Source organism: Phragmites australis, chromosome 4 (assembly GCF_958298935.1).
Source record: "Phragmites australis chromosome 4, lpPhrAust1.1, whole genome shotgun sequence".
NCBI lineage: Eukaryota > Viridiplantae > Streptophyta > Magnoliopsida > Poales > Poaceae > Phragmites > Phragmites australis.
Window position 1 is genome coordinate 2,033,716 of NC_084924.1, and position 11,039 is coordinate 2,044,754.

Genomic DNA, 11,039 nt, shown 5'->3' on the forward strand with positions numbered 1-11,039 from the left:
TTATGCATGTTTAGTTAGCGCCAGTCAAGTGCGCCTGACGGACCAACCTGGCATGATGTCTAGACACAGTCTGATTAGGATACCGCCTGTTAAACCTGGTTACATAACCAAGCCATGCCGTGATAGTCTATGTGCTGAAAGCTCGGCCCATGGCACGGCGGGGTAGTGACAAGGCCGTGCCAAAACGTCGTGCCGAGACCTCAGACCTGACACAATCCAGCTTATCTACCGTATCGGCCATGCCTGTTTATCATTGTACCGTGCTCAAACCAAGCCAAAAACCTATGACTCGTGCCAGCCCATTTGGCCAGCGCTATATTTAACACTTCCACACCATATAATGAAAGGAGTATAAAACAGCAGTTCAATCATTCATTGTTTTTGTGTGCATGTTTAACCCTTATGCTGAATAAAACTAGTACAATGCCGTAGCCGGCTAGGCGCGAAGCATGAGTGGAAGAGACCGACCGGGCCAAGCAAAAGGACTGGCTGCAACGAAAAGAGAACACCCATCGGCAGACAGAAGAACAAGGGGGGAAAGAAACACGACGTACCAAAAGCCGATCGAATTCACTGGAGCCGTCAGCGGTAGCGAGGCGAAGGCCAATGGCCGGAAACAGAGGCCTGGCCAGGAGAGAGAACGGGGCTGCTGGGCACAACTTGCGATGGAAGCAAAGCGAAGGCGGGCACCCAACCGTCCATGCATGGATGGCCCCAAGCCCCCAACCCCAGCGCTTGCTTTTGGTCTCCCCCGCCTCGCCGAACTGCTCGTCTCGTCTCGTCCGCCCGTCGTCCCGCGCGCAACGTGCGTTGCTCGATCCGTGAGGTTGGCTGAGTGATCGTGTGCTCCGCGCCCGTGCCGTGTCCGCCTGCCTCCTCGTCCGAACGGCGAAATCATGTTGCTCCCGTCCGGATGATAGAACTCGGGGCACGGGCAGCAGCGTGAAAAAAATAGGCTGGACCAAATGATGAACCAAATCATGGACGGGGCAACGCAACGGCTGGTTAACAAATTTATGCACCCATGACCACCACTTTAAACAGGAACGTCTCCCGAATGTTTTTCAATTAAAAAAAAGGTTTTAGGGATTTGTATGAGTTCATACGGCCTGTAGGTTAGTAAACCAAGATTATCTTCTATCTCACGCAGATGACGCCTATGACAACTTTGTGGTTCCTGATTCTGCAGTTCTAAACCTCTTCTTAATTTAAGTCATTTTAAATTTCAGTGACTAAAAATGAGAGATTTCTGCAATGTATGTGAACGGGTGTGAACACACATGATGTTTTTCAACGTGATATTTCCTTCATCTGCAGCTTAGAGGAAGGTCGACGGGGCAAGCTGATTGGATGGTCCTAATGAAACTGGGTTAGCACTATTAGATGCTGTTTGGACTGTTGAGGATGTACTTGCTATGGGTAGGATCTGTGTAATCAGCCACAGAACTGACCGCTTAAATTTCGTAAACATGATCACGAACTGTTGTACACGTGACGTTTTTTACTCGACAGAGCCGCGGCAAACGCAATCAAGTACCGCTACCACTCCGGCCCATCCTACTCCAAACAGTGCCAGATGAAAGAAAAAGAAAAGGTAAAGGAAAGGAAAGGTCCCAACTGCCCAACTGCATGAGGCAGAGAGAGCGGCACAGCACTGTACGTACCTGCACGTCACCAGTTCACCTTCCCGGCATCAGCTGCTAAAACTGGCAATCAATCGCGCAACTCCTATCGTTTCCACGGTTCCACCCCTATTCCCGGTCTCGTTTTTTCACTGGACCTCGGCGCGTAGATTACTCGCGAATCGCCATTATTTGGTCTGCCTCGTGCCTCCATAAATAGCGCCTTTCACCTTCGTCTCCCAGACTCCCACCACCCGGCTCTTCACTCCTCTGCGCTGCAACGAGCGATAAGTCCTGTAGCTCCTCTGCCCTTCGTCTCCTCTGTCCTGTAGCGAGCCGCAACAAGTGAAGTGAGCAGTAGGAGGGATGGCGACAATGCCGGCTCTGTTCTTGGTGGCAGCGGCTGCCCTGGCGCTGCTGGTCTCCCCCGCCACCGCCCGCGTTCCCGGCGTGTACACCGCCGGCGACTGGCAGAGCGCGCACGCCACATTCTACGGCGGCAGCGACGCCTCCGGCACCATGGGTACGGCGGCACACATCCCCTGCTTCCTCCATTCCTTGTTGAGTTCTTTCCTTTCTTTCTTTCCCGTGCACGCGGGAGCTGATCGTGTCGTCTCATGAAGTGTTGCGCCTCCCATCATGCAGGCGGCGCGTGCGGGTACGGGAACCTGTACAGCCAGGGGTACGGCGTGAACAACGCGGCGCTGAGCACGGCGCTGTTCAACGAGGGGCAGAGCTGCGGCGCGTGCTTCGAGATCAAGTGCGAGAACCAGCCCGGGTGGCGGTGGTGCCACCCCGGGAGCCCCTCCATCCTGGTGACGGCCACCAACTTCTGCCCGCCCAACTACGCGCTCCCCTCCGACGACGGCGGCTGGTGCAACCCGCCCCGCCCGCACTTCGACCTCGCCATGCCCATGTTCCTCCACATCGCCGAGTACCGCGCCGGCATCGTCCCCGTCTCCTACCGCCGGTACTGTTCGCCATCCACCACTCCTTCGTTGATCTCAAAGTTCTTGGTTGCTCGCAGTATTACGATAGCGACGTGGGATGCTTTTTTTTGGTTTTGTCGTTGGGGACTGTGCTTGTAGTAAAAGACATTCGTCTTGGTTGGGGCGCTCGTTTTTTACCGGGCATTTGATTTTTTTCGCACTGTTATTTATTAGAGTGATAAATCTATTTCTCATTGAGAAATTATTATTTCAATAGAGTAATAAAAATTAAATATTCTTTTTTACCCCATTGGAGGCCAGAGCCGCTCTTCTGCATTCAAGATTCCTTTCTCGTCTTTTGAGGCGGTGTGGTGCCCCTGCGCTGCACTGTTCGTGGAAAAGAATCAGTGACGCGTTCCGTCGTGGTCAGTCTAGGGCTGTTTGCTAACCTAAATTTTGGCCACATCAGAATTAGGGTCATGTTAAAATCAGAATAAATAGAATAGTATTTTGTCAAAATCTCGGCTATAGCAAAAAAAAAATCGACGTACAGCCAAATTTTAATTTCGATATAAAAATCGAAATCAAAATTTTTAAACGTGACCAAAATTTGACTTTGGCATCCTGGGGAAGAACCAAACAGCCCCTACTAACGCCCGCGTCCGTCCGTTCCGCCTCGCTTTGCTTGCCGTTTCACCTTCGTTGATTTGGTTGCACGGACCGGCACGGCATGGCGGTTAAATTTTGCCCGCTTTGACCACGGCGGGGAATTCACTGGTTCGGCGGACTGGGAATGTGCACCGGACCCGGCTGGAAAACCGGGCGCGTGGTGGCCATGGGTAGGAAACCGCAGCGCGCGATTCTGTGCTTCTAAAGTTGCTTTGGTACAAAGCTAGAGATGGAAGGGTCACCGCATCGGTGCATCCTATGTTATCTGCCGGTGCAACTTCTTTCGTGATATTTGGTAGATCTGAGGTTTGGCCATTGCCCGTGTGAGTGAATTCAGTGCACCGGACATGGACTCCATAGCCAAGCCCATTCCGACATGTCACATGTAACGAATGGATGAGCTCCTTGTACGTAGTAAGCCTTCCTTGTTTGAATTCTGACGCACGAATTGGTAGGCTGCTTTCTTTACATTCTGTTCGGGTCTCTAATCAGTCAAACCCTTGTGCTTAGTGGTGACACAGCGTATTAGGTCTATTTATCACTGTTTTAAGAACAAAAAAAGTTTAGAAAATTTGGAAATACCATTTCTTCAGAACATCACCACAGCATAGGCCCAGAGGAGAGGAGCCTTCCAAAACAACATGGTGGTAGTGTAGGAACAGTGGAAACGCTCTGGTAGGGCACACGCTTTGACCTTTCTCACTTTGGCTTCCGGGTGGCACACCCGTGATTGCGGCCGTACCGTGTCCTCGGCCCCTCGCCTTCGCTTCGCTGCTCTTCCGGTTTTCCTCCCTCCTCGACTGTCCTTAAATGGCCCATTTGCCCTCATTCCCTGCACCCCTGGTCCCTTGGTGACCTGTAAAGCCCAAGGGCCATTTTGTCCTTCCGTCCTGCAGCTCCACCATTACGCGTGAAGCTGTGGTCCTCCGCCGTCTCTGCACCCTGACAATGGCTGTCCTGTCCTTGCGTTATACAGCAGCAAGTACCAAGTATTTACTGTTCTGCCCCTGGGAAGTTGCTTTGTTATCTTGCTAACTACCGATTGGAAACTTTTGTTTACTGATCATCTGACAATGCTGTCAAGAAACCGTGTTTACTGATACAAATGTGACGACGGTTTTTGCAGGGTGCCGTGCCGGAAGTCGGGGGGTGTGCGGTTCACGATCAACGGGTTCCGGTACTTCAACCTGGTGCTGATCACCAACGTGGCCGGCGCCGGCGACATCGTGCGCGCGAGCGTGAAGGGCTCGAGCTCGAGCACCGGGTGGATGCCCATGTCGCGCAACTGGGGCCAGAACTGGCAGTCCAACGCCATCCTCGTCGGCCAAGCGCTCTCCTTCCGCGTCACTGGCAGCGACCGCCGCACCTCCACCTCCTGGAACGCCGCCCCGCGCAACTGGCAGTTCGGCCAGACCTTCGAGGGCAAGAACTTCAGGGCCTGACACAGCCGGCGTGTCCCGATTCATGCAAGATAGAGAGAAGTCAAGGTCTTCTTATACGTAATTAGTATAGTCATTAAGCGTGGTTTAGGTTGGCTCCGTTTGAGTTCACCTCTTCCCGCCTTTATCAAGTCCTCGGAGCTTTTTCTTCTGAACAAGGGGCGAAAGGGCAAAGTCTAGAGCTGTATTAGGGTAGATTATCGTCACTAGTCGTGCTCTACTCCATTGGTGTGCTTGTGACTACGCATGTGTGTTTGTGTTAAAGGGTGGTGGTGATGGATTGTGTCTGCTCTCTGCAAGGCTTGGTTTGGGTCCGGGGGTGGAGAGAGATTTGTGTGAAGAGTGGCTGAAGTGGCTGCCAAGCTGCAGCTTAATTGGGGGCGGTGAGTGGCCCGCAGCTGCTTCTTCTTCGTCTCGTGTTATCCTTATCATGGACTTGGTTTTAATTGCCAGTAAGGTGATTGTACGTATAAGGAGGTTACTAGTGCTAATTGTCACTGTGCCGTTCTCTCTTCTCTTCTCTTGCTGTGACGATGCTTGGTTAAGGAGCTGATACGATCGTTGCACGATGATGACGGCGATGATTCGTGCTGTGCTGGAAATACGCGAAAGGGATAAAGAGGAAAGCGAAAGCGCGCCGCGAGCAAGGCTGCTTCGGGGACTTGGTTTTTTGTTTGCTTGTTCGGTTGCCTGAGTTTGGATGCGAACGGTCGCGCTCATGACGGCGACGGCGCCACCGACCATGCCGTATCGGGACATGGCATGGCTCGCGTCATGATGCTGCCGGGCTTGGCATCGCAATCGGAGTGCGCCTTTGGAGACGGGGGTTACGCGTCTACGTCGTCGTGGAGAGAGCCGAATGCGCGACACTTCCATGACAGATGAGATTGCTGTCATCAGGCGCCTTGGTGGGGCAGAAATCAGTAGCATGAAGGGAGGAAACGAGGATCGCAATGGCCGCTGTGGCCGGCTGAGTAACTGTAGGTGTCACGACATCTCAACGATCCTCACGCTGGAGATTTCGATCGGCAACACGCCCGTCAGTATCGTATCACTAATGTATCCCGGCTGCAAAACAGTCAACACCACTAAGATATGATAGATTGATGACGTCTAATGTACAGGTTAAGCTGGAACAAAGGCAGCCTGCAAACCAACAAAGGTGAAGATTTCAGGATTTGGAACATGAGCTGAGCTCTCCCTTGATGCCATGAGTTTAGACATACAAATCCATCCATAGTCAGCTGAAACCGAACAGCTCATGGTAAAGAAGAAAAGACTTGTTGCCAAAAGCCTGATTACCCTCAATATACACAACATATTCACAAGCTAAAAGCTAGCTACCAACTTCATCAAGTTATGATTTGCTAACGAGAATGAAGCAATGGTCTTGGATTTGGAACAGTCTCCTTCGTCGCTCCCAAGCTTTTTCGGCGAGGCTTGCGGCTGCTCCTGCTAGCACTTACAGCAGGTGCCTGTTTGGTTGTACCCTTGGGTTCTTGGTGCTTCTCTGCTTCAGTGGAGTCTTGAAGCTCTTCTAGGATAGTGACCACAGAATCCATAGAAGGCCTCATCTTAGCATCGTAGGACAGGCACTCAAGAGAAAGGGCAGCAATGGTTTGCGCCCCGCTGAGAGAGTATTGACCTTCTAGCCTGGTATCCAGGACACGGAATATCTTGCGCTTATGTGTGAGATAAGGTCGAGCCCATTCCACGAGATTGTGCTCCCCCGAGGGCCGGTTTTTGTCAATGGCACGGCGACCTGACAATATCTCCAGAAGCACTACCCCGAAGCTATAGATGTCGCTCTTTGCAGTTAGGTGACCTGAAAGTGGAACATTGTTCAAAGAAAGAGATCCATGTCACATTACTGAATGAGCTTTTGGTACAAGGTTATCAAAATAAAGGGGTGCTCTCATTGGCTACAGGACGGCATTGCAACATTTTGGAACCAAAGACCGTTTTACAGTGACATAAATTCAACAAATAAAGGTTAATGCCATGCCATGAAACAAATTATGCTAGAAGACCAACAAAAAGCACCAATAACCATGACCTTATATTTTGTTCTCACTCCATGGCACATAAGCCATGACACCGAAAGCATTTCTAAAGAATGCCTCACAATTAGTGTAATCAATAAAGAAGATGACACGACAAAAATGAGATTTCCAAAGCAGGAGATGCATGGTTCCAATTACACCTTTCTAAGGCGTGAATTTTAGATTGATTGATGGTATTTGATTTACAATACCAGTTGGTTTGTCACAAAATGCAGTTTCTAGACCAGGACAAGCAAATCTACTGAATATGGATGGACAGTACACAAAGCTGCACTTCAAAGGTTACCTGTTGAAAGATATTCAGGAGCTGCATAACCATATGTTCCCATTACCCTTGTGGACACATGGCTCTTCTCACCAACAGGACCATCCTTTGCCAGTCCAAAATCAGAAAGTTTCGCAGAATAGTCCTGCACATTAATACAATGCATCCCTTTCAGTAGAGCACACAAGCGTTGAAGTGAAGTACACTGCATTAAAGATTCAATTTCACTTACTGTGTCAAGAAGAATGTTGGAAGTCTTAAAATCTCGGTAAATGACTTTTGCCTCTGCACTGTGAAGGTAAGCTAGTCCTTTTGCAGCTCCAAGTGCTACCTTCATTCTAAGGTTCCATGAAAGAGGTTGAAAGTATGAGCCTCCTACATCAAGGATTCGTATAGCAATTTATAAATCAGAAGGCATACTACCACAGTATTTATGAAATATGAACCAAAGATAGAAGAACAGCAACGCTAGGTCCTGGGTTAACTTACTCCTAAACAGATGATTTTCCAAGCTCCCACGGGGCATGAATTCGTACACTAGCAGTCGGTGCTCATCCTCTAAGCAGTACCCAATTAGCTTGACAAGGTTGGGATGGCAGAACTGACCTAGGTAATTAACTTCCGCCTATGAAAGAAATATTTATCTAAGTTAGTAAAAGATCGAAGTGTATGATTAATACCTCAGATCCTGTGACCAAAACTAACACATAAAGGCAGGGGTTTCAAAAGAAAACTTCAAATGAACATGAGTCGGTCATGAATCTCAATGACAATTGCATAAAATAGAATAGCATTATACTCACCAACCACTCTCGGTGCCCTTGCAAACCCTCCTGATTGAGTCTTTTCACAGCAACAGCAATTCCAGTGCCAGGCCTGCAAGCTGATAATGTATTCTCATCAACCCATCCTTTATAGACAGATCCAAACCCTCCTTCACCTAGCACACTATCAGGACGGAAGTTCCTTGTGGCTGCCTTGAGATTGTTAAAGCTGAAGATCTTAACATTGGCGGATTGCAGGATCTCGCATTCAGTCTTCGCACTTGGAGGCATGGAAGCCGAAGAGGCTCGACTACTACATCCACTAAGCCTACTCCCATCTTTACCACCACTCTTTGAGAACATTCCTGCAGATCATGTATTTGGTAAAGATTCTGCTGAATGAAACATACAAACCCAAAGCTTATTCTCAACAAAAAAAACGTGAACTGATGAATAAGGGCCTGTTTGTTTGTGCTTTTGTTTCTGGCTTCTCTGAAAAGTTGTGCTTTTGGCTTTTCTGAAAAATTACTTTTAGATTTTAGTTGTTGGATTTTACAACAATTTTTTGGCTTCTCAGCACACTACTTCTCAGAAAAGTTACTCTTAGCTAGCTTCTCATCTTCTAGTTCATTTCCTCAGAAACAGGCTTCTAGCTTCTAGAAGCCACTTTTCAACAAACCCGTTTGTTTGGGCTTCTGGCTTCTGGGCTTCTGACAGAAGCAGAAGCCAGAAGCAACAGACCCTAAGTTTGTACTGATTTATCCCTTGGTTTTATCATTAAGGCCGTGTTTGTTTGAGCTTCTGCTTTTGAGCTTCTCTGAAAAGCAGTGCTTTTGGCTTTTCTGAAAAGCTGCTTTTGAAAATAGGTTGTTGGCTTCTACAATAAATTTTTGGCTTCTCAGCACATAGCTTCTCAGAGAAGCACATCTCAGCGAGCTTCTCAGCTTTAGTTCATTTTCCTCAGAAACAGGCTTCTGGCTTCTCCAGAAGCCATTTCTCTAGAACCTCGTTTGTTCTGGCTTCTAGCTTCTGCCAGTAGCAGAAGCAGTTTCAGAAGCAGCAAACAAACACAGCCTAACAGGAAGGATTGAAGGAACAACCACTTGGTTTTAATTTTTCAAAGGAAACTAGGCACAATATTAGGAACTGGATGTTGCAGTCATCGATTGGACATTTCTAAAACTAGGTACATATGCTAGCAGTAACGGATTGTTTGGTGTCCAAGAAGCTGCACCTGCAAATATTTTGACTGCAGGCAAGGAACATTGCACGAGTAGACTGCCTGAGAATGGTGATATCATCTGGACTAGAATTATAGTGATGATTTCGGTAGAAAGCAAGTGTTGAAATGAGTGGGGAGGAAACTAGAGTGGTTTCCTTCATGAAATGGTTACATACATGCAATAGTAACCTTATCAGCTACTAACTTAGGAAATATTTGACATATCTATTTGCAACAAACATATGCTTTTAAGTGCTAAGTTGAGACAAATGAAACATGAGGCAGCTATAGAGCAAAGAACCACAGTTTGTACAGTCAATGGAGCATATGTTAACATTTTAGTAGATTCAAATTACTAAATTCCTCTCGATTGAACTTGATCGAGCACATCATCAAGAAGTTTCGATTTTCTGTACGGTGCATAAGGTAACACAATAAAAGCACACGAGTTTAATCAGGAAAGATAATAAAAGCCAGCATTAATACAACCAGTACTAACTGTTGAAAATATGTAATCAATGGTTTACTGATTTTGTGCGGGAAACCAAACTGACAAAAGGAGGTTTGTCGAAATTTGAACGCCTTATCATAAATGATTAAGTGGTTTGGAAAAAAGCAGTATCAAAATTAACTAGGAAGAACTTAATATTTTTTCTAGTCTCGTATCAATGTAAGTTGAGAAGACGAATAAAAACACAATGACAATAGAGACACAACTAGTCAACCCCTAAGATATTCTTTCCTTAACAAGTTGTCTTCTAATTTCATATGTAAAGGGGAAAAATCTAAATAGCAAAGGTCAACAAGCACAAACATGTCAAATAGGGCTATATGATGTGCATACATACTAAGTACTCTAGTGTCAACTGCAGTATAAGTCCTGCTTCAATAATATATTACCTTGGTCAACAATAGAATCCTGGATTATTGGAATTACACATGTAAGTGGTCAGCACAAAGTACTATTTAATAAGATTTGATCAATTTTTTTTGCCATAGAGTCAACCTCATGTCCCTCACTAATGTCATCTCGGAAGGACAGGCACCATCCAACAGACAACGGGAGAACTACTAGACATAGTTGCGATGAGGCATCATGTAAGGAATGGAACATCTATGTCCCATCCATTACCATACAAAATAAGGTACTACCTATCATCTAATAAAGTTTAAAGCAACAAGTGCATAACCACCTACGAAGCCTCAGGTTTTAAGCTTGCTTTAGCAAAACCACTCTAAAAGTGATTGTGATGCCTTACTTTAGCGCCTTGAACACATTGAAGTTGCCAGGGCAGCTGAAACGTTGAAATCATCTGACCGAACAAAACCACTGGAACGCCCCCAGTAGTAGCCTAACCAACTAGCCAAGACACCCACTATACCATTACATACATGATCATTTCCATTTGTTGCTTGGATACTAATATAATCAAATGTCCAAAATAATTCTATCATGCAAATAAGTTCAGCATTTGCAATAAGTTTCAGGCGCAACGGATCAAATTTCGCGTCCCAGAATCTTCATGGCCAGATTCAAGCCCGCAACTCGTAAGCACGGATCATCCCAACCCTCCCTCGCATCATCACCCCATAAATGAACAGCACCAAACAACACGGATTGCAGCAGGGAGAAGGCCGAACCTGAAGAAGCGCCAGGGTGAGAACTCCCATCCTTGATCCGCGCGCCCCAGCAGTTCCCCATCCGCGCGCCGCGCCACCGAAACGAAGTAACAACAAGGGCCAAATCCACCTATCGGATCAAACCAGCCCGCGGGAGGCCGCCTAGCCGTCACCGGAGGCGATCCGCGGCGCCATGCTGGGGGGTCGAGGCGGAGCTAGGGTTTTGGGGATGGAAGGAAGCGCGAGCTGCGAATCGGAGGGCGGATGGGTCTATCAGACACGAGTTTGTAGAGGGGGGAGGGGTTGGGAGGAGGGAGGTGGCGTGGTGGAGTGCGTGAGGGAGGCTCTCGAGAGGGGCAGGGAGCGAGAGGAGAAGAGCAGTTAATGGCGGGCAAGGGAAGCGTGTGTTACTGGGGCAACTCAACTCAACACCGCCGCGGGTTCCG

General features: G+C 47.9%; 2 protein-coding genes across 2 annotated transcripts; one reads left to right on the plus strand and one right to left on the minus strand.

The window, feature by feature from the left end:
* The first annotated feature begins 1,707 nt into the window (after positions 1 to 1,707).
* LOC133915127 (expansin-A7-like) lies at positions 1,708 to 5,135 on the plus strand. Its single transcript, XM_062358154.1, has 3 exons — positions 1,708 to 2,145; positions 2,268 to 2,592; positions 4,347 to 5,135. The coding sequence occupies exons 1-3, from the start codon at positions 1,989 to 1,991 to the stop codon at positions 4,660 to 4,662; spliced, it is 798 nt and encodes a 265-aa protein (XP_062214138.1). The 5' UTR covers positions 1,708 to 1,988; the 3' UTR covers positions 4,663 to 5,135.
* Positions 5,136 to 5,790: 655 nt separating this feature from the next.
* On the minus strand, positions 5,791 to 11,039 carry LOC133915128 (receptor-like cytoplasmic kinase 176). The gene is made up of 6 exons (XM_062358156.1): positions 10,615 to 11,039; positions 7,791 to 8,116; positions 7,477 to 7,612; positions 7,220 to 7,362; positions 7,009 to 7,132; positions 5,791 to 6,484 (listed from the first exon to the last, which is right to left on the minus strand). The coding sequence occupies exons 1-6, from the start codon at positions 10,673 to 10,675 to the stop codon at positions 6,027 to 6,029; spliced, it is 1,248 nt and encodes a 415-aa protein (XP_062214140.1). The 5' UTR covers positions 10,676 to 11,039; the 3' UTR covers positions 5,791 to 6,026.